The 21754-nt window shown below is 38.6% G+C and overlaps 2 protein-coding genes across 14 annotated transcripts in view; one reads left to right on the top strand and one right to left on the bottom strand.

The window, feature by feature from the left end:
* Positions 1 to 17833, bottom strand: part of LOC127853498 (N-lysine methyltransferase setd6-like) — a 45008-nt gene extending 27175 nt beyond the window's left edge. Inside the window, exons 1-11 of one of the 7 annotated variants that reach the window (XM_052388070.1) lie at positions 17525 to 17702; positions 17054 to 17198; positions 15079 to 15226; positions 13222 to 13350; positions 12421 to 12673; positions 11019 to 11117; positions 10265 to 10363; positions 9277 to 9357; positions 9008 to 9104; positions 8699 to 8744; positions 7707 to 7865 (exon numbers count right to left, since the gene is read on the bottom strand). In XM_052388070.1, coding sequence (XP_052244030.1) covers positions 7709 to 7865; positions 8699 to 8744; positions 9008 to 9104; positions 9277 to 9357; positions 10265 to 10363; positions 11019 to 11117; positions 12421 to 12673; positions 13222 to 13350; positions 15079 to 15226; positions 17054 to 17198; positions 17525 to 17668 — 1398 coding nt within the window. In that variant the 5' untranslated portion in view covers positions 17669 to 17702 and the 3' untranslated portion in view covers positions 7707 to 7708. Of the gene's footprint in view, positions 1 to 7706; positions 7866 to 8698; positions 8745 to 9007; positions 9105 to 9276; positions 9358 to 10264; positions 10364 to 11018; positions 11118 to 12420; positions 12674 to 13221; positions 13351 to 15078; positions 15227 to 17053; positions 17199 to 17524 lie in introns of those variants that run through there. The other 6 variants (XM_052388076.1, XM_052388087.1, XM_052388082.1 and 3 more) reach the window with 6 other exon arrangements.
* The window catches only part of LOC127853542 (ketosamine-3-kinase-like), a 34323-nt gene continuing 13374 nt past the window's right edge, over positions 806 to 21754 (top strand). For 3 of the 7 annotated variants that reach the window (XM_052388111.1, XM_052388147.1, XM_052388156.1), the window contains exons 1-2: positions 17785 to 17933; positions 19614 to 19796. In XM_052388111.1, the coding sequence (XP_052244071.1) occupies positions 19641 to 19796 (156 nt within the window). In that variant the 5' untranslated portion in view covers positions 17785 to 17933; positions 19614 to 19640. Of the gene's footprint in view, positions 904 to 928; positions 956 to 2703; positions 2748 to 17718; positions 17743 to 17784; positions 17934 to 19613; positions 19797 to 21754 lie in introns of those variants that run through there. The other 4 variants (XM_052388121.1, XM_052388137.1, XM_052388128.1 and 1 more) reach the window with 4 other exon arrangements.

The raw sequence follows: 21754 nt of genomic DNA on the forward strand, positions 1-21754 counted from the left end.
ATCACAATACGGACGCTATAATCCATATCCGTATACGTCGAACATATCTTTCTTTTTTGGGAAAAAATATATGGATAAAACTGAAAATTATAATTTAGATAATTATTATGAAGGACAAGCGTGAATTAAAGTAGATATAAGGTACAAATCATCATTCTGTCTGTAAAAGAATGCAAATGGTAAATACCTGCAACATCTTCTTCTAGTGCATTGGCTATGCTTTTCCAAACATTTGAAGTGAAATCCGAGTCCCGATATGCAGAACTGCGTTGGTTGTAAAATTTCGGGTAATTTGTCACGAATTCGATTAGTTTTTCAGTTGATTTTTGAGATGACAGCTCCCTCATCGTGCTAAATGCCGTCCGTATGAATGCGGATGAATGGAATAAGCGAAGTGCACTTTGTTCTATTTTTTAACGGATGCGGATATGCGTATACGGACAGATGGAATAATAGCCTTAATCAGCAATAAAGATCGATTGACTTTGCCATGCGCTCATGCGTTATGCCTGCAGACGATAATTACTATAAATACACAATGTTAATTTGACCTGTTTCATGCAATCAAAATGCAAATTGAATAATAATGGTGAGACAATTTGACTTACCTGTCATGGGTGCATAAACGGCGAACGTGATCCTGTGTTTCGACCGTTTCTCAACACCCAACACATTTTTTTACTCGCAGCATGCCGCTTTTATAAGATCAAAGGCAATTGGAGCTACTTTTACCGCAACAAAATCGGTTAGTAAACAGTCAATATTTGGTAAATATTGTAGTTATAAGTTAAATGTGTTGTGCGAGGTTTTAGACTGTGTATACACGTATATTAATTAATTTTAGCTTATAGATACGCATTGTTTTAATATACGTCAAGACTTATAAATACAGGAGACGCACACATATGATAATTATATGTGAACAAAGGCTGAGGCTGTGTCAACTGTCGTACAGGTAGATCTCAACTTTACATTATTCACACATAAGAACAACGTTAATTATGTCAATATTATGTACCGGGGTGTATAGCAATTTCTGTAATTGTCGTATAATTGTTGTATTAACATGTTATTCATATATATGTGTATATATTTTGTTTAAACTTACTGGAATGGAGGACAAAATGTACTGGTCTTTCTTTGTAGATGGGACGACCTTGACATTCAATACTTCTGCATGTTATACTTTACATTGACAATATGTATTACAAACTTGTTTTTTTTACAATAAGTACCCAGACGCGACCAAAACAATATTATTCAATTAAAGTGTGCACCGTTTCATTTAGAAAAAAAACAGCATGGTAGCTTAAGTCTGAAAATTATCATTCTCTCCAAAAACAGATTTTTCGTATACAACAATGGCATTGTACTATGATATGGCAAAAGATGATTATTCTTCTAACTGGTTCTTAATTGGAAGATGTCGGCTCATGTACTACTTACAAGTACCCTGTAAAACAATATACCCAGGGTACGTACAATACTCTTAAAGGCATCTTGCCATACTCCTTGGTACTTTAAAGTATATTTTCCATCCCCTGCGTCTTTTGTAATATACTTTAGACCCGGCCACACCGTTTATGCAAAGTTCCTATTGATTTAATTCGCTTTGCATAATATTACAATGGTTAGACCACTATAGATATTAATAATAAAAGATGTTCATCCAAGGCACTTTATACAAAGGTCCTATAACTATGTAGTAAAGTATAATAGTGAACACATATTGACTCACATTTGCAATTGTATGCCCATTTTTCTTTTTAAACTAAGCAAGAGCTCCTTTGTCATAACACAAATCAGTTGCAGACCAATTTGGTAGCATTTTCAAGGAATAACTAAAGCTTTCGTATTGTGATTGACAGTCACTTGAATTTCTAAAAATAGTCCATGTTCTGAGATGTTATTGAAGTCTAGTTATCAGCTTAAGTACATGTCAGAGTTTTTCTTCAAGTTCCAGACACTGTGCTAGTGAGTGATGAGCTATAGTACATGTGAGTCAGTTCCTTTTTAGTTTTGAGACACGTTACAAGTGAGGTATGAGCTATAGTACATGTTAGTCAGTTCCTTTCCAGTTTCCAGACACGTTGCAAGTGATATGTATTATCTATAGAACATGTCAGTGTTCCTTTTCAGTTTCCAGACACGTTGCAAGTGACTTATGAGCTATATTGCATGTTAGTGTTCTATTTATGAGCTATATTGCATGTTAGTATTCTATTTATGAGCTATATTGCATGTTAGTGTTCCTTTACAGTGGCCAGACACGTTGCAAATGATGTACGAACCATATAGTGCATGTGAGTCAGTTCCTTTTCAGTTTCCAGACATGTTTCAAGTGAGGTATGAGCTATAGTGCATGTCAGTGTTTCTTTTCAGTTTCCAGACACGTTACAAGTGAGGTATGAGCTATAAGTACATGTCATTGTTTCTTTACAGTTTCGGGACACGTTACAAGTAATATGTATAAGCTAAAAGTACATGTGAGTGTTCCTTTTCAGTTTACAGAAATGTTTCAAGTGGGGTATGAGCTATAAGTACATGTGAGTGTTCTTTTACAGTTTACGGACACATTTTTCAAGTGAGGTATGAGTAGAAGCCATGAGAGTGTCATCAAGAAGGCACTGGGGCTGTCAGTCTTGAAGGGAACGGGGCAGGCAGGTGGGGGCAGCATCAACACCGGATCTGTGTGCGAGAGCAATAAATATGGCCGCATTTAGATCAAAGACAACTCCAAGCCCGGGGTAGTTAATTGTATCATATACATGCCATCATATTTCACATGTTTTTGTGTCAGTTGACTCAGTTGTGTGAGCGCTTGACTTCAGATCTGAGGATGGCGGTTTCAATCCCCATTCAGGCCACATAAGTTGTGTGGGGATTGGTAATAAAATTATTTTTACGGACATTCTTTTCTCTATACTGAATTGAGTTGGGCAGTTGTACGTTACTAGCTTAAGTGTCAGCACATAGTACCGGTTATCCAGCTATACATATAACATGGATAGTTGCGAGTTGTTTAACGGACGTGATAGGACTAAAATACTGTTGACAAGATGGTGAACAAGTAAACAAAACAAAAAAAGCTTTTTTTCAAAACTATTATTAGTAAAATGTAATAATTAATGTCTGTTATCAACTTGCCATGATACAGGTGTGATTTTCTTGCTAAACGCACACTTATATCTTTACTTTAAGTACTATGATCATATTGAGGCATAAACTAATACTATGTACATTGCATTTTAGCTACATCATGCAAATGGGTCTTATATATTATGCCATATGAGAGCAACGAAGCTCTAGTCAGGCCTGAGCATGCGACCAGTCTGGTCAAGGGCTACCCTGTCTGCTGTAAAGTAGCCTGAGCAATCACTCAGTCTGGTCAAGAGCTAACCTATCCGCTGTAAAGCAGCCTGAGCAATCACTCAGTCTGGTCAAGAGCTAACCCGTCCACTGTAAAGCAGCATGAGCAATCACTCAGTCTGGTCAAGAGCTACACTGTCCGCTGTAAAGCAGCCTGAGTAATCACTCAGTCTGGTCAAGAGCTACCCTGTCTGCTGTAAAGCAACCTGAGCAATCACTCAGTCTGGTCAAGAGCTACCCATCCACTGTAAAGCATCCTGAGCAATCACTCAGTCTGGTCAAGAGCTAACCCGTCCACTGTAAAGCAGCATGAGCAATCACTCAGTCTGGTCAAGAGCTAACTCGTCCACTGTAAAGAATCCTGAGTAATTACTCAGTCTGGTCAAGAGCTACACTGTCAGCTTTAAAGCAGCCTGAACAATCACTCAGTCTGGTCAAGTGCTACCCGGTCCTCTGTAAAGCAGCCTAAGCAATCACTCAGTCTGGTCAAGAGCTACCCTGTCCGCTGTAAAGCAGCCTAATCAATCACTCAGTCTGGTCAAGAGCTACCCTGTTCGTTGTACAGCAGCCTAAACAATCACTCAGTCTGGTCAAGAGCTACCCTGTTTGCTGTAAAGCAGCCTAAACAATCACTCAGTCTGGTAAAGAGCTACCCTGTCCTCTGTAAAGCAGCCTAAACAATCACTAAGTCTGGTCAAGACCTACCCTGTCCGCTGTAAAGCAGCCTAAACAATCACTCAGTCTTGTCAAGAGCTACCATGTCCACTGTAAAGCACCCGAGCAATCACTCAGTCTGGTCAAGTGATACCCGGTCCTCTGTAAAGCAGCCTAAGCAATCACTCAGTCTGGTCAAGAGCTACCCTGTCCACTGTAAAGCAGCCCAAGGAATCACTCAGTCTGGTCAAGAGCTACCCTGTCCGCTGTAAAGCAGCCTGAGCAATCACTTGGTCTGGTCAAGAGCTACCCTGTCTGCTGTAAAGCAACCTGAGCAATCACTCAGTCTGGTCAAGAGCTACCCATCCACTGTAAAGCATCCTGAGCAATCACTCAGTCTGATCAAGAGCTAACCCGTCCACTGTAAAGCAGCATGAGCAATCACTCAGTCTGGTCAAGAGCTAACTCGTCCACTGTAAAGAATCCTGAGTAATTACTCAGTCTGGTCAAGAGCTACACTGTCCGCTTTAAAGCAGCCTGAACAATCACTCAGTCTGGTCAAGAGCTACCCGTTCACTGTAAAGCAGCCTGAGCAATCACTCAGTCTGGTCAAGAGCTAACCCGTCCACTGTAAAGCAGCCTGAGCAATCACTCAGTCTGGTCAAGAGCTACCCATCCACTGTAAAGCAGCCTGAGCAATCACTCAGTCTGGTCAAGTGCTACCCTGTCCGCTGTAAAACAGCCTGAGCAATCACTCAGTCTGGTCAAGTTCTACCCTGTCCGCTGTAAAGCAGCCTGAGCAATCACTCAGTCTGGTCAAGAGCTACCCGTCCACTGTAAAGCAGCCTGAGCAATCACTCAGTCTGGTCAAGAGCTAACCCGTCTACTGTAAAGCAGCCTAAGCAATCACTCTGTCTAGTCAAGAGCTACCCATCCACTGTAAAGCAGCCTGAGCAATCACTCAGTCTGGTCAAGAGCTACCCGTCCACTGTAAAGCAGCATGAGCAATCACTCAGTCTGGTCAAGAGCTAACTCGTCCACTGTAAAGAATCCTGAGTAATTACTCAGTCTGGTCAAGAGCTACACTGTCCGCTTTAAAGCAGCCTGAACAATCACTCAGTCTGGTCAAGAGCTACCCGTTCACTGTAAAGCAGCCTGAGCAATCACTCAGTCTGGTCAAGAGCTAACCCGTCCACTGTAAAGCAGCCTGAGCAATCACTCAGTCTGGTCAAGAGCTACCCATCCACTGTAAAGCAGCCTGAGCAATCACTCAGTCTGGTCAAGTGCTACCCTGTCCGCTGTAAAACAGCCTGAGCAATCACTCAGTCTGGTCAAGTTCTACCCTGTCCGCTGTAAAGCAGCCTGAGCAATCACTCAGTCTGGTCAAGAGCTACCCGTCCACTGTAAAGCAGCCTGAGCAATCACTCAGTCTGGGCAAGAGCTAACCCGTCTACTGTAAAGCAGCCTAAGCAATCACTCTGTCTAGTCAAGAGCTACCATCCACTGTAAAGCAGCCTGAGCAATCACTCAGTCTGGTCAAGAGCTACCCGTCCACTGTAAAGCAGCCTGAGCAATCACTCAGTCTGGTCAAGAGCTACCCTGTCCACTGTAAAGCAGCCTGCCCAATCAATCAGTCTGATCAAGAGCTACCCTGTCCACTGTAAAGCAGCCTGAGCAATCACTCAGTCTGGTCAAGAGCTACCCTGTATGCAGAAAAGCAGCCTGAGAAATCACTCAGTCTGGTCAAGAGCTACCCTGTCTGCTGTAAAGCAGCCTGAGCAATCACTCAGTCTGGTCAAGAGCTACCCTGTCCGCTGAAAAGCAGCCTGCGCAATCAATCAGTCTGATCAAGAGCTACCCTGTCCGCTGTAAAGCAGCCTGAGCAATCACTCAGTCTGGTCAAGGGCTACCCTGTCCGCTGTAAAGCAGCCTAAACAATCACTCAGTCTGGTCAAGGGCTACCCTGTCCGCTGTAAAGCAGCCTAAACAATCACTCAGTCTGGTCAAGTGCTACCCTGTCCGCTGTAAAGCAGCCTGAGCAATCACTCAGTCTGGTCAAGAGCTACCCGTCCACTGTAAAGCAGCCTAAGCAATCACTTAGTCTGGTCAAGAGCTAACCCGTCCACTGTAAAGCAGCCTAAGCAATCACTCGGTCTAGTCAAGAGCTACCCATCCACTGTAAAGCAGCCTGAGCAATCACTCAGTCTGGTCAAGAGCTACCCTGTATGCAGTAAAGCAGCCTGAGCAATCACTCAGTCTGGTCAAGAGCTACCCTGTCCGCTGTAAAGCAGCCTGAGCAATCACTCAGTCTGGGCAAGGGCTACACTGTCCATTGTAAAGCAGCCTGAGCAATCACTCAGTCTGGTCAAGAGCTACCCTGTCCGCTGTAAAGCATCCTGCGCAATCACTCAGTCTGTTCAAGGGCTACCCTGTCTGCTGTAAAACAGCCTGAGCAATCACTCAGTCTGGTCAAGAGCTACCCTGTCTGCTGTAAAGCAGCCTGCGCAATCACTCAGTCTGGTCAAGAGCTACCCTGTCTGCTGTTAAGCAGCCCGAGCAATCACTCAGTCTGGTCAAGAGCTACCCTGTCCGCTGTAAAGCAGCCTGTGCAATCAATCAGTCTGATCAAGAGCTACCCGGTCTGCTGTAAAGCAGCCTGAGCAATCACTCAGTCTGGTCAAGTGCTACCCTGTCCGCTGTAAAGCAGCCTGCGCAATCACTCAGTCTGGTCAAGAGCTACCCTGTCCACTGTAAAGCAGCCTGAGCAATCACTCAGTCTGGTCAAGAGCTAACCCGTCCACTGTAAAGCAGCCTAAGCAATCACTCGGTCTAGTCAAGAGCTACCCATCCACTGTAAAGCAGCCTGAGCAATCACTAAGTCTGGTCAAGAGCTACCCATCCTCTGTAAAGCAGCCTGAGCAATCACTCAGTCTGGTCAAGAGCTACCCTGTATGCAGTAAAGCAGCCTGATCAATCACTCAGTCTGGTCAAGAGCTGGCCTGCCTGCTGTAAAGCAGCCTGAGTAATCACTCAGTCTGGTCAAGAGCTCCCCTGTCCGCTGTAAAGCAGCCTGCGCAATCAATCAGTCTGATCAAGAGCTACCCTGTCCTCTGTAAAGCAGCCTGAGCAATCACTCAGTCTGGTCAAGAGCTACCCTGTCCGCTGTAAAGCAGCCTGAGCAATCACTCAGTCTGGTCAAGAGCTACCCTGTCCGCTGTAAAGCAGCCTGAGCAATCACTAAGTCTGGTCAAGGGCTACCCTGTCTGCTGTAAAGCAGCCTATGCAATCAATCAGTCTGGTCAAGGGCTACACTGTCCGCTGTAAAGCAGCCTGAGCAATCACTCAGTCTGGTCAAGAGCTACCCTGTCCGCTGTAAAGCAGCCTGAGCAATCACTCAGTCTGGTCAAGGGCTACCCTGTCTGCTGTAAAGCAGCCTGAGCAATCACTCAGTCTGGTCAAGAGCTACCCTGTCGGCTGTATACCCTGTTACGACTTATTTAAAATGGACAAGCACCGACGTTTAAAAGTGGTATAGCCAATATATACAAAATATCGTCACTTTAACGTCTTGTATCAACATAGGAGCATTTATACATAGAGTTCTATGATGACCAGACATTTTCTTTCACAACATACGATGTACGTGTTCTTTATGGGAATGAAAAACATAAAACAAAACAAAGTCTCAGCTACATTTATTTATGAGTGTTTGCAACAGCATTTTCTGCCCATTCACTGTGTAGAGGGAGTACTGCTGCCTGCCACTGTGCGACGATGATTGCAACATTGCCCTGTCCTCTTCAATACTTCTCGAATACCGAGGTAAGGTCAGCTCCGCGCTCCTGATAGAACATGTCAGAACAATGAAAGTTCACTGCCATACACAGAGGACCAGAAACATAAATATCACCCGTTGGAGTTATATATATATGGCAAATGACCTCCTGATATAATACATTGTTAATCTAACACTACTGTAACTGTACGGCAAATATATGTTTATTTTATATGTAACGATTTTGATTAATAGTCCCCAAAATTGCTGACTGGATTTTATTAAAATTTCATAACCCACAGGAAATATACTTGTTAGACGTTTCGTTTAAATGAATCTCATAAGAATTATCTCAGTAACTCTGACTTGAGATTTCTGAGAATAATTTGAGCCTCGATACATACATACATAAGCCTCAATAGATAAAACGAGCTTAATACATGTACGTGCCTTATTAGATTAGCATGAACAGTCTGTAAAGGCAATCAGGGAAGACACTTGTTTTTGATTGAATTTTTCGTTCACGTCAGTCTCTTCAAGGCAGAAAGTGTGGTCTGTGATTTGCTGTTGCGGACTGCACATGCAAATCTTGGCCTTTACACACATCCATTAAGCTCGGTTTTTCAAGGGCGAGGTTCTCATCTACTTTGAATAATTTTCTATAAATTATGTTTTTATTTTTTTCGGAAGCTTCACTGTAATGATGAGATATGCATATGACCCATATGTTCTTCTAAGTGTTATGATACTTTCAATAGTATTTTACTCCATGACATTGTGTGGCATATTTACTTTATCATGATCGGGTGTAGAATTGTGTTTGCCTGAGTGGGTCCTTGAATTATCATTTAAATAGTGTTGCCCACACAATATTATGTTATTATTTATTGAGTAACTGACCTCTTTAGGATCGCTTTCCATTCCTTGCTTAAGTTCAAGAAGTTGTCTGAAAATATACAATTTTTAACATTTAATGAAAAATGTCCTATTTCAAAAAGAATAAACTGTACCAACATAATATAAAAGAGTGTTCAACCAGTACTTTTAGTTCGTTTTAAATGTTGCTCTACTAAGCAACAATGTAAATAATCCGCATAAAATATATATACTAAAAACACACAAATTTAATGGGCTGTTCAGTTTAAACTGTCTTGCACAAACGGATTATCAGTTGGTCTAAGGTTCATAACTCTCTATGTGAATCCCTACCATAGCACAGTGATGTCCCCTCATCATCCTCTTCGTCACTTTCCCAGCCCTCGTTCTCAGTTCGTTTCTCCAGCTGTGACTCATTCATACACGACACCTGCATCCATAGAGCCAACCAGAAACTTAGACAATTTTCAAAATTGTAAAGGACCAATCAAAGACCTATATTTGATTGTCATTAGATCAGACAGCTAAAAAGACCCTTGACATATAGCGTCATGAAATAAGGCATGTTATTTAAATGCATGGAATATACTAAGTTTGTCTACCTTAAGGACATCACACATTTCCATTTCATCCAGCACTCCATCGACTCCAAGTATGAATCCTACATCTTCACCATAAAGATTCTGAAAACAAAAACATGTACATATATTACTAATATTGTGACTGCTATATGCAACATATTACATAATACATTTTTTTCTCAAATAACGAATGTACTGGAACAAATGTATCAATAACGGAGGCTTCCTCCATTCTTAGATAATAATACCTGTATAACATTTCTATCTCAGCTGACATTCATACTATGATACATGCAATATTACCGGGTATGTTGATTTGTAAATAGAATTGCAAATGGTGTTTTAAAATATCGAGTAAATATTTAAAATACATGTATTGTTTTATTTGTTAAAAGTTACATTAACCTCTCTCATAAAATGGTATTTAAATTAGTAAAAGGTTTGTATCATAATCGCACATGTCAACAAAACTTTCATGTCTGTTACACTGACCCAATTAAATCACGTGACCAAGTCTACTTCACCCGTCAATCACTTCCCCACGTGCTTTTCAATAACCAATAGTTTGTTTCCATATTTGAGGCTTCTATACATGTAAATGTATAACGCCCAGGTACAAGTCCAATAACTAGTCAAATAATCAACTGGACACGGACCCGCATCTCCAATTCCTTTAATAATTATTACCTAAAAATGTATGTTATTTCTCTAAGTAGATCTTACCTAACCATGTCATGTGAAAAGTATGTTTATATGACTATATTTTTCCGTATACTCATGTGTTGCAATTGTAACTTGAGTTAAATAGAGTTATGTTCTGTTCTGTAGTTTATGTTATTGAATGAAAGGTGAAACAGAGGACAATAAACACCAAAAACTATAGACTCAACTTGTTACTTGTACTTTCTAAAAGGATACACATGAACTAAGTCAGTTCAAGAATACAGCATGCATACTTTCATTTGATACTATATGAGATATTTATTTCCACATCGCCATGAATACCTACCAGATCTGCTAAATGACTTGTTTTCTTTTTAATCATATCATGGGTGTTGACAGACAACACTTCCATTGCTTGTGCGATGACTAGCGAGGAGATTTCCACCTGTACAGAATATACAAAAGAAATAACATGTGTATATAACATCAGTAAAACATGGCAAGAAGATGTTATATGCTTATCTATTATCTAATATAAGTAAGATACATTACATCCACAAGACATATTATTGCATATCTAACATCAGTAAAACACCTTTAAATTGAAGATTTTCGATGCGTATCTAATATCAGTTACACGTGGCCAGAAAATGTTACATGCTTTTCTATAGCCTACTATTTATAAGACACGTTTAAAACACAAGATAAAGTTATGCATATCTAATATTAGTAAAAAATACTGTTCTAAGCTGAAGAGTTAACATGCATATTTAATATCATTTACATATGTTTTAAAACAAAGACTTACCTGCCTTTATAATATCAGTAATGTTTTAAACTGAAGATATACCCTGCATGTTTTATCAGTAACAAATGTTTGTTAACAAAATATATAACACTTGCATCTAACGTAACTTACAATCAGGATAATCGGCAACACTTGGCAACAGAGTCTAAATACCCAGTTTAACTTAATATAACTGGATCCGTCAAATCACAAGTGTTTAAAAAATGAAACTGCCACTAATTCAATGAGTTCCAAGAAAATAATCAACAATTAATCAGTGCCAAAAGCAATCCATAACACATTTTTGACTGACCGTATCCCAGTGGTTGCTTGGGTAGCGTTCTGCAAAGCCATACATGTGCAGTAGGTGCCAGTTGGCCAACTCTCCATAGGTGTTGAACACCTCTTCCCCCTGCACAAATAACAACAGATTATGACATGGACCATGTAAGGATTTGAACTGATGTCCCTGATATACAAGGTCAGGGTAAAAGCGAGTTTGGCTGATATGTGGGAATTGCAAAGGATCATACATGAAGGCAACATTAGGCTGTGCAGTGAGTCTTTCCATTTCAGCTGAATTCCTCCACTTGAATACAAAAGAAGTTCTACAAATAGTTCTTAACTTTGATCAATCTGTTTAATTAAAATTGCAGAGTTTTATGAACTTTATAAGGGAGGTACTGTTGTGTTGTATTCTTCAGAGGTTTTTCTTAAATCACATCACTGTCACCATGTTAGAGCTAGTTGATATTATCAAATCTAGGATTTAGAAGTAATTACCATGTAACCAGTGTTGTAATGGTGGTGGTATGTAACCAGTGTTGTACTGGTGGTGGTATGTAACCAGTGTTGTACTGGTGGTGGTTTAAGTGATAGGAGTAAATCTAGATAATCTTGAAGGAATTAGGGAAAGACTTACTATCTCAAAACTGGGCAAGCATTATATGCCTTGTACATTAAGAACATGGGGTCATACAAACACATGCTTTAAGATGGGATAATATGTATACATGTATGTATGCTAGTCAAAACGGCCCCAGTCAAAACGGCCCCTAGTCAAAAATAGTCAAAACGACCCCACTTTGGTCAAAACGGCCCCAAAGACAGTTTTTAAGTTGGTCAAAACGGCCCCATTGTGTAACAAAGAACTTTGTTCAATATTGTATTTATTTGAAGATATGCATGTTGAATAATCAAACATAATAGTAAAACATAATAATTATCAAATAGTTTCTAATAGTTGTCAAACATTATTATTGACAAGGAAGAAAAAAAAGAAGAGATATATATGACCATGTATGATTACTGACTCTATAAAAGGTGATTCATCAACACGAAACAAAACCAACAAGACTATTGCCAAGCAATATATGTCCCCAAATGGCTCCACCATTGTCAGATTTTTTTTATTTATTCTATATTTGTTGCTGTAGCAACCAGAATTTTTGACAGGAACAAAATGAAATGACGTGCATAATGTCCATATTGCCATATATCCATGTTTAAAGTTTCATGAAAAAATATGAAGAACTGTTAAGTTATCGCAGGATCCAGAAAAGTATGACAGACTGACAGACTGACCGACTGACGGACACACAGAGCACAAACCATAAGTCCCCTCCGGTGAAACCGGTAGGGGGCAATTAACAACACCTGCACAGTTGTTACGAAAATTGCTGATATCACTCTTCACTTTCATAACTTTTTGCTACCTTTGGTATATCCTTAATGGCCACCATTTTTAAGGCTTCTTTTTCAAACTTTAGATGGGCGTTGTTTTTTGCCACATGGTTCAAGATGTCAGCCATGGGAACCATCATCGGTGGTGGACTTCCTGACTTTTCATCATCATCATCATCATCATCCTCATCCTCATTATTGCTTATACTGGCAGGTTCAGTGAAGCTGTATGACATCACAAATGCCACCATCTTTTTGTAGAATTCTAATTCTTGGCACTGGGAGCTGTAGAGTAACCATACCAAATATGTTATGTACATTTCATTCATCTTAAAAAAAGTGTTTCACTGAAACTAATGAAAACACATTTTTGGACACAAACAAATCCACTTTATAATTTACAGTTGACACAAAGACAAATGGCCAAATTAATTCTGCAACATTTTTATATCTTAACGATCGTGTTATATTAAGGTCATGGAAGCTATCAAAGTTTTTAGTGCAATCTGCCATCAAATAGGGATGATTAGAAAACACAATGTTTGGATCTAGGGAAATAAATCTGCTAAATATCTGTGTATCTTATACACATAAAGGTCATTCAACTGTAAAAGTTTGAGAAAGGTCCAATCAGTTGTTAAAGAGAAGTTAAAAACATTTGCTTTGGGTTGTACCTAGATACGTTCTTATAAGCATATCTTTGAACATACTGACGGACTAGAGCAACATTTCATACCTTGGAAGTATACTCATAAAATGAATTTTCTAAGGAAACATAAATTAAAATATCAAACTTACTTAAACTTGAGTCATGAGGATAAATGGACACCTACTGAAATATGTCTGCATGGGCCTTTATAAATGGTAGCACAATGGTAGTGAACTCTTCTTCAATATTTTTAAGGTCCTTTTCAACTGCCTCAATAACACCTGAGCCCTTCAACAAACTGTTGCGATCCTCCCTAAGCAAACATATATAAAAAATAACACATTTAATTATACTTGATATTTCAATTGATAATAACTTCAGAATACCATACATTTAAAGGGATCTTTTCACAATTTGGTAAATTGACAAAATTTAAAAAAGTTGTTTCGGATTCGCAAATTTTCGTTTTAGTTATGATATTTGTGAGGAAATAGTATTACTGAACATTTACCATAGTCTAATATAGCCATTTTGTGCATCGTTTAACGATTTAAAAACCTAAAAATTATAAAGCGTTGCAGCGCGAAACGATTGAATAATTTGGAGAGTTCTGTTGTTGTCGTTTAAATTTACGAAACTACGAAGATTGCTTATATAAAGTATAAAATACGTCCTGCATGAACACTCCTCAGAATAGCCGAGACGGCTAATGCGTTTTTACTCCAGGACTCTGGGGGACACTGGTTCGAGCCCCGGTGCGAGCTACATTTTTTCATTTTTTAAATTTTATTCTTGATTTTTCACTGGCGCTTTTAAGATCCAATGTTTACATTTATCAAAATAAAGCATTTAATGACTAACTTAAAAATATGCCAAAATCTGTGAAAAGGCCCCTTTAAATCATATTTTATTATGGACAGAATTAATTTATAAATGACATACAATAATATTTTGTTTTACATTGTATGCATGAAAGTTCTTATCATACAGATTGCATAATGCATCAGGTAATATTAGACCTTACATTGTATGAGATATTTGTTACAATGATGGATAGAAGAAAACAGGCTATTTAGGAGAAAACAAGGACATTTTCATACTGAATATTCTAGCAGCAAATGATAAATTTTAACAAATTTCTCTTTTTTTTAAGAAAACATTTAATGTCATTAATTATAAATGACATATACATGAATTATTTAATAATAGTCAGTTAACATTAAAAAAAAATAACCAAGAGGGCCTGAAAAGCCCAACGGCGCTCACCTGAGATAACAAGATATTATTGGGACAAATCTTCTGACCAAGTTTCATGAAGATCGGAAAATAAATGTGGCCTCTAGAGTGTTAACAAGGTTTTACTATAGCCATATCAGGAAAAATGCCCCGCCCCCTGGCAGCCATGTTTTTCAACCAACTGGCATCATTTTTGAACTTGTCCAAGATATTATCAGGATGAATCTTCTGACAAAGTTTCATGAAGATAGGACAGTAAATGTGGCCTCTAGAGTGTTAACACAATTTAACTATAACCATATAAGGAAAAATGCCCCGCCCCTTGGAAGCCATGTTTTTCAAGCAAACATAATTATTTTTGAATTTGTCCAAGGTATCATTGAGACCAATCTTCTGACCAAGTTTCATGATGATCAGAAAATAACTGTGACCTCTATAGAGTGTTAACAAGGTTTTACTATAGCCATATAAGGAAAAATGCCCCGCCCCCTGGCAGCCAAGTTTTTCTACCAACCAGCATCATTTTCGAACTCGTCCAAGATATTATTGGGATGAATCTTCTGACCAAGTTTCATGAAGATCAGACAATAAATGTTTCCTCTGGAGTGTTAACATTCATCCAAGATATCATTGAGACCAATCTTCTGACCAAATTTCATGAAGATTGGACAATAAATGTGGCCTCTAGAGAGTTAACAAGGCAAATGTTGACGCCGCACAACGGACAACGGACAAAAGGTGATCACAAAACCTCACCATGAGCACGTTGTACTCAGGTGAGCTAAAAAATGTACACTGCGATTACTTGTTCCAAAACATGGGCAAATCTAGTTCTGTGAAGTCTGGAACAAGATTGAAATATGGTCTCCATGGCGACTGTTCACTGGTATATTCATACATGAGAGATATCAGCAAGGGTGCCCAGCCACTCGAGCCCTGTATTTTATCTCTTTCTGGAAAGATAATTAAACAAGTCAGATTAAACAAGTCAGAACTTGTAAAATAAAGCTTGTGAAATGGATTTATTTATTACTGCTGTGATGATGACGTTCAAAACCGCATATGTGTGCTTTCCATGCGTTAATGAGAAAAACTAAAAAATCAGTAACTACAGCTTCTACATGGCACTCTGAACCAATACAAAATAGTTGAAAAAGACTCCAGTATTAAGGGATGTGTTTTACCAGCTGCTCTTTTTTTTGATATACCGGTATGTTTGGTGTTAAGTGTCATTTTTAATAATAAAGAAACACTACCCAACATGAAAGGCCATGTTATATTTTGCATATTACACATTATTTTTAAAAGACAAAGAAAGAGTGCATCTATTGAACATTTTTCTGATATTAGTTATGGAAGATAGTACCTAAAAAGACTATGGTTGCTCTGATTAAAATATGTTTATAAACAGTGTCAATTTGCGCATCCATTGTTCAGATTCAAATGTAACAACTATCAAATTTAAATTGATTCCAAAATGTACACGTTTTGGAAAAATCAGTGGAAAGTGTTAGTAAATTTCTGTTTACAATTATTAACTAACTCATTTTTACACCCGAAATATAATTTTATGTAACAATTTATTTTGTCTTTTATTTTGTAATATTTTGGGGTATTTTAATTGAAAATAAAAAAATTTAGTAACATTTAATTTAATTGTTGATTAGTGCAATATTTAACAGATTGCCTTCATAACATTACTTTAATCAGCACCGACGTTTGTAACGTCGCTGTCAAACTGCGAGATCATCAATTGACACCATACTTGTCAGTCACTAATTAATTATCGAGAATGACAAAGTGTTGATACGGAACACACGGATACGAAACATCACAACAAACAAACCCATTAGCTTTGTAAAATACTTCCATTATGACGACATTTTTAATTTTAGTATGTGGGCAGAACATGCATGCTTTTCATATGGGGCAAATACTGAGTTATGATAAAAGAACACTCATTTCTGCCAGGCAGACTCCACCAATAGGAGGAGCTATGGGTAGACTGGCTAGATTTTTGGAATATTTTGCCAAATTCACATGTTAGAGATGCCCACGTCGAGTCGCTTATGCCATTTGTTTTTTGTCAAGAAAATAATTGAAAATGTGTTTTCGCCACTAGTTTTCGCAAATTGACACATTTTATCGCCACTCTTCTAAAACTTTCTCATTTGTCGACAACTGCGAATGGCAGCGGGAGCCCTGTTCCATTGTTTCTGAGTCCATATGTGGCATTTTTATATTAGAATTATTTTTTATCCTGTTTACATGGTTATCATGTTAATCGTTTTGATAAGAGAAAGGATTTAATTTTGTAGAGCTGACATCAGTTGTGGCAGCAAAGACCTGTTGATAATAATCACATTGAATTTAAAGCCTATTTTTAATTGTAACACAAACAATGAATTTGATAAACATTATCTTATTAATATCAATATTATTAGTGAGCATATACTGGTCAGAAGTAGTAAATGAACTATTTTGAATTGTTACACAAGTGATTAATTTAATAAACATAATCTTATTAATATCAATATTGTTAGTGAGTATAGACTGGTCTGTATTATTAAAAACCTCCATATAAAATCCCATCCACTTTGTTTCCTTCTTTGTGGTATTTTGACTTTTATTTTATCTTCAGAACATTTTTGAGGGGTAAAAACTAAAAATCATTTTGATGTTTATTAAAATAATGTAGCATTGAGTTTGGATACTTAACAACAGAAAACAGAATATTTTAATCCAATGTGATTACATATTTAAGCATAAGTGTTAACAACCTTTTTCGAGTATGTCACTGATGTCAGTTGTGCCGGGATGGAGCAGCATTTTTCTTGGTATCTGGAACAATGTCTCTCCGTCTGATATGTCTGCTATGGCTATCATACCATACTGTGCACAAGCACTTTCCCTTGCAACGATCACCTTCAGAAAAAACAACTTTAAATAATACAACGAACTACCTTTAAGAGTTACACATTTAATAGAGTATCAATGTATCAATGTATGCCATTCTAATAAAAAAATCTGACATGCACCAAAATTGTTTGCTTAATTCAAGCTCATAACAATTATATATGTGGATCTTTAGGTTAAATTATTTATTATTTAGGTTAAATTATTCGTAATGTAAAAAAAAAGTTTTCAGTGTGGTACAAGCAACCGAAAATTCACATGATATGTATGCTATCCGAATTGCATATCCGAAATCATGTAACTATGATAAACAAGACTTTTGCATCATATTTTACCTTGTCACTCAACCCGAATCCATTTTCAGCGGCCCATGAGAGAAATGATTCCAGGTTTTTGTCATCTGATGTTATTTTACTTCTTTTAATATCCTGATTTTCATCAGTATTTGCTAAGGCATTTCTCTTCATGGACGCAGCCATTATGGTTTCAGCAAATTAATTGGAGCTATTTCGGGCGTTATCGTCCACATGAATCAGTAAACTGTCAATATTTTGTAAGCATTGTAGTTATAAGTACAAAAACGTGTTGTGCGTAGTTTTAAACTATGTTTACACGTATATTCATTAATTTTAGCTTATAGATACGCATTGTTTTAATATACGTCAAGACTTATAAATACAGGAGACGCACACATATGATAATTATATGTGAACAAGAGCTGAGACTGTGTCAACTGTCGTACAGGTAGATCTCAACTTTACATTAGTCACACATAAGAACAACGTTAATTATGTCAATATTATGTACCGGGGTGTATAGCAATTTCTGTAATTGTTGTATAATTGTTGTATTAACATGTTATTAATATATATGTGTATATATTATATTTACAATTACTGGAATGGAGGACAAAATGTACTTTGTAGATGGACGACCTTGACATTCAATACTTCTGCAGGTTATACTTGACATTGGCATTATATATTACAAACTTGTTTATTTGAGAATAAGTACCCAGATGAGACCAAAACATTATATTATTCAATAAAAGTGAGAACTATTTAATTTAGAAAAAAAACAGCATAGTAGCTTAAGTCTCAAAATTATCATTCACTCCAAAAACAGATTGTTCATATACAACTATGGCATAATAGTGTACCATGATATGGCAAAAGATGATTATTCATTTAACTGGTTCTTAATTGGTTTTTGTCAGCTCAGGTACTACTTAAAAGTACCCAGGGTGCTCTTTAGAACGCATATACTACAATATACCCGGGGTACGTACAATACTCTAAAAGGCATCTTGCAATACTCCTGGGTACTTTTAAGTTTAGTTTTCATACCCTGTGTCTTTTGTAATATACTTTAGACCCGGCTACACAGTTTATGCAAACTTCCTATTGATTTAGCTTTGAATAATGTAACAATGGTTAGACCACTATAGATATTGATAATAAAAGATCCTCATCCAATGCACTGTATACAAAGGTCCTATAACTATGCAGTACAGTATAATAATGAACACATATTGACTCAGATTTGCAATTTTATTCCCCTTTTTTCTTTTGAAACGAAGCAAGAGCTCCTTTGTCATAACACAAATGAGTTGCAGACCAATTTGGTAGCATTTTCAAGGAATAACTAAAGGTTTCGTTTTGTGATTGACAGTCACTTGAATTTCTAAAAATAGTCCATATTCTGAGATGTTATTGAAGTCTAGTTATCAGCTAAAACATGTCAGAGTTTTTCTTCAAGTTCCAGACACTGTGCTAGTGAGTGATGAGCTATAGTACATGTGAGTCAGTTCCTTTTTAGTTTTCTGACACGTTGCAAGTGATATGTTTTAGCTATAGTGCATGTCAGTGTTCCTTTTCAGTTTCCAGACACGTTGCAAGTGATAGGTATGAGCCATAGTACATGTCAGTGTTCCTTTTCAGTTTCCAGACACGTTGCAAGTGATAGGTATGAGCCATAGTACATGTCAGTGTTCCTTTTCAGTTTCCAGACACGTTGCAAGTGATAGGTATGAGCCATAGTACATTTCAGTGTTCCTTTTCAGTTTCCAGACACGTTGCAAGTGACTTATGATATATATTGCATGTTAGTGTTCCTTTTCAGCGGCCAGACACGTTGCAAGTGATGTACAAACTATAGTGCATGTTAGAGTTTCTTTTTAGTTTCCAGACGTGTTGCAAGTGAGGTATGAGCTAAAGTACATGTGAGTGTTTCTTTACACTTTCTGGACAGTTTGCAAGTGATATGTATAAGCTACAAGTACATGTGAGTGTTTGGGCTTTTCAGTTAACAGAAATGTTTCAAGTGCGGTATGAGCTATAAGTACATGTGAGTGTTCCTTTTCAGTTTACAGAAATGTTTCAAGTGAGGTATGAGCTATAAGTACATGTGAGTGTTGCTTTACAGTTTACAGACACATTTTTCAAGTGAGGTATGAGTAGGAGCCTGGAGAGTGTCGTCAAGGAGGCACTGGGGCTGTCAGTCTTGAAGGGAACGGGGCAGGCAGGTGGGGGCAGCATCAACACCGGATCTGTGTACGAGAGCAATAAATATGGCCGCATCTATATCAAAGTCAACTCCAAGCTGGGGGTAATTATTTGTATCATATATGCTGTCATATTTCACATGTTTTTGTGTCAGTTGACTCAGTTGTATGATCGCTTGGCTTAAGATCTGATGATGGCAGTTTCAATCCCCATTCAGGCCACATAACTTGTGTGGGGATAGGTAATAAAATTATTTTTACGGACATTCTTTCCTCAACACTGAATTGAGTTGGGCAGTTGTCAGTTACTAGCTTAAGTGTGTTCACTTTGTACCGGTTATCCAGCTATACATTGACAATTGTGAGTTGTTTAACTGACATGATAGGACTGAAATACTGTTTACAACGGTGAACAATTAAAACTAAAATAAAAACAAGCCTTTTCTTAACTATTATTAGTAAAATGTAATAATTAATGTCTGTTATCAGCTTGCCCTGATACAGGTTTGATTTTCTTGGAAAATGCACACTTATATCTTAACTTTTAAGTACTATGAAAATATTGAGGCATAAACAAATACTATGTACTTTGCATTTTAGCTATATCATGAAAATGGGTCATATATATTATGCTATATGAGTGCAACAAAGCTCTAGTCCAGCATGAGCAAGGGCTCTGATGGTCAAGAGATACCCTGTCCGCTGTAAAGCAGCCTGAGCAATCACTAAGTCTGGTCAAGAGCTACCCAGTCCGCTGTAAAGCAGCCTGAGCAATCACTAAGTCTGGTCAAGAGCTACCCAGTCTGCTGTAAAGCAGCCTGAGCAATCACTCAGTCTGGTCAAGAGCTACCCAGTCCTCTGTAAAGCAGCATAAGCAATCACTCAGTCTGGTCAAGAGCTACCCTGTCCTCTGTAAAGCAGACTGAGCAATCTCTCAATCTGGTCAAGAGCTAACCCATCCACTGTAAAGCAGCCTGAGCAATCACTCAGTCTGATCAAGAGCTACCCTGTCTGCTGTAAAGCAACCTGAGCAATCACCCAGTCTGGTCAAGAGCTACCCTGTCCTCTGTAAAGCAGCCTGAGCAATCACTCAGTCTGATCAAGAGCTACCCTCTCCACTGTAAAGCAGCATAAGCAATCACTCAGTCTGATCAAGAGCTACCCTGTCTGCTGTAAAGCAACCTGAGCAATCACTCAGTCTGGTCAAGAGCTACCCTGTCTGCTGTAAAGCAGCCTGAGCAATCACTCAGTCTGGTCAAGAGCTAACCCATCCACTGTAAAGCAGCATGAGCAATCACTCAGTCTGGTCAAGAGCTACCCTGTCTGCTGTAAAGCAGCCTGAGCAATCACTCAGTCTGGTCAAGTGCTACCCTGTCAGCTGAAAAGCAGCCTGAGCAATCACTCAGTCTGGTCAAGAGCTACCCTGTCCTCTGAAAAGCAGCCTGAGCAATCACTCAGTCTGGTCAAGAGCTTCCCTGTCTGCTGTAAAGCAGCCTGAGCAATCACTCAGTCTGGTCAAGAGCTACCCTGTCCTCTGTAAAGCAGCCTAAGCAATCACTCAGTCTGGTCAAGAGCTACCCTGTCCACTGTAAAGCAGCCTGAGCAATCACTCAGTCTGGTCAATAACTACCCGTCCTCTGTAAAGCAGCCTGTGCAATCACTCAGTCTGGTCAAGAGCTACCCTGTCCTCTGTAAAGCAGCCTGGGCAATCACTCAGTCTGATTAAGGGCTACCCTGTCCACTGTAAAGCAGCCTGAGCAATCACTCAGTCTGGTCAAGTGCTACCCGGTCCTCTGTAAAGCAGCCTGAGCAATCACTCAGTCTGGTCAAGAGCTACCCATCCACTGTAAAGCAGCCTGAGCTCACTCAGTCTGGTCAAGAGCTACCCTGTCTGCTGTAAACCAGCCTGAGCAATCACTCAGTCTGGTCAAGGGCTACCCTGTCCACTGTAAAGCAGCCTGAGCAATCTCTCAGTCTGGTCAAGGGCTACCCTGTCCACTGTAAAGCAGCCTGAGCAATCACTCAGTCTGGTCAAGTGCTACCCTGTCCACTGTAAAGCAGC

Source organism: Dreissena polymorpha, chromosome 1 (genome assembly GCF_020536995.1).
Source record: "Dreissena polymorpha isolate Duluth1 chromosome 1, UMN_Dpol_1.0, whole genome shotgun sequence".
In the NCBI taxonomy this organism is placed as follows: domain Eukaryota; kingdom Metazoa; phylum Mollusca; class Bivalvia; order Myida; family Dreissenidae; genus Dreissena; species Dreissena polymorpha.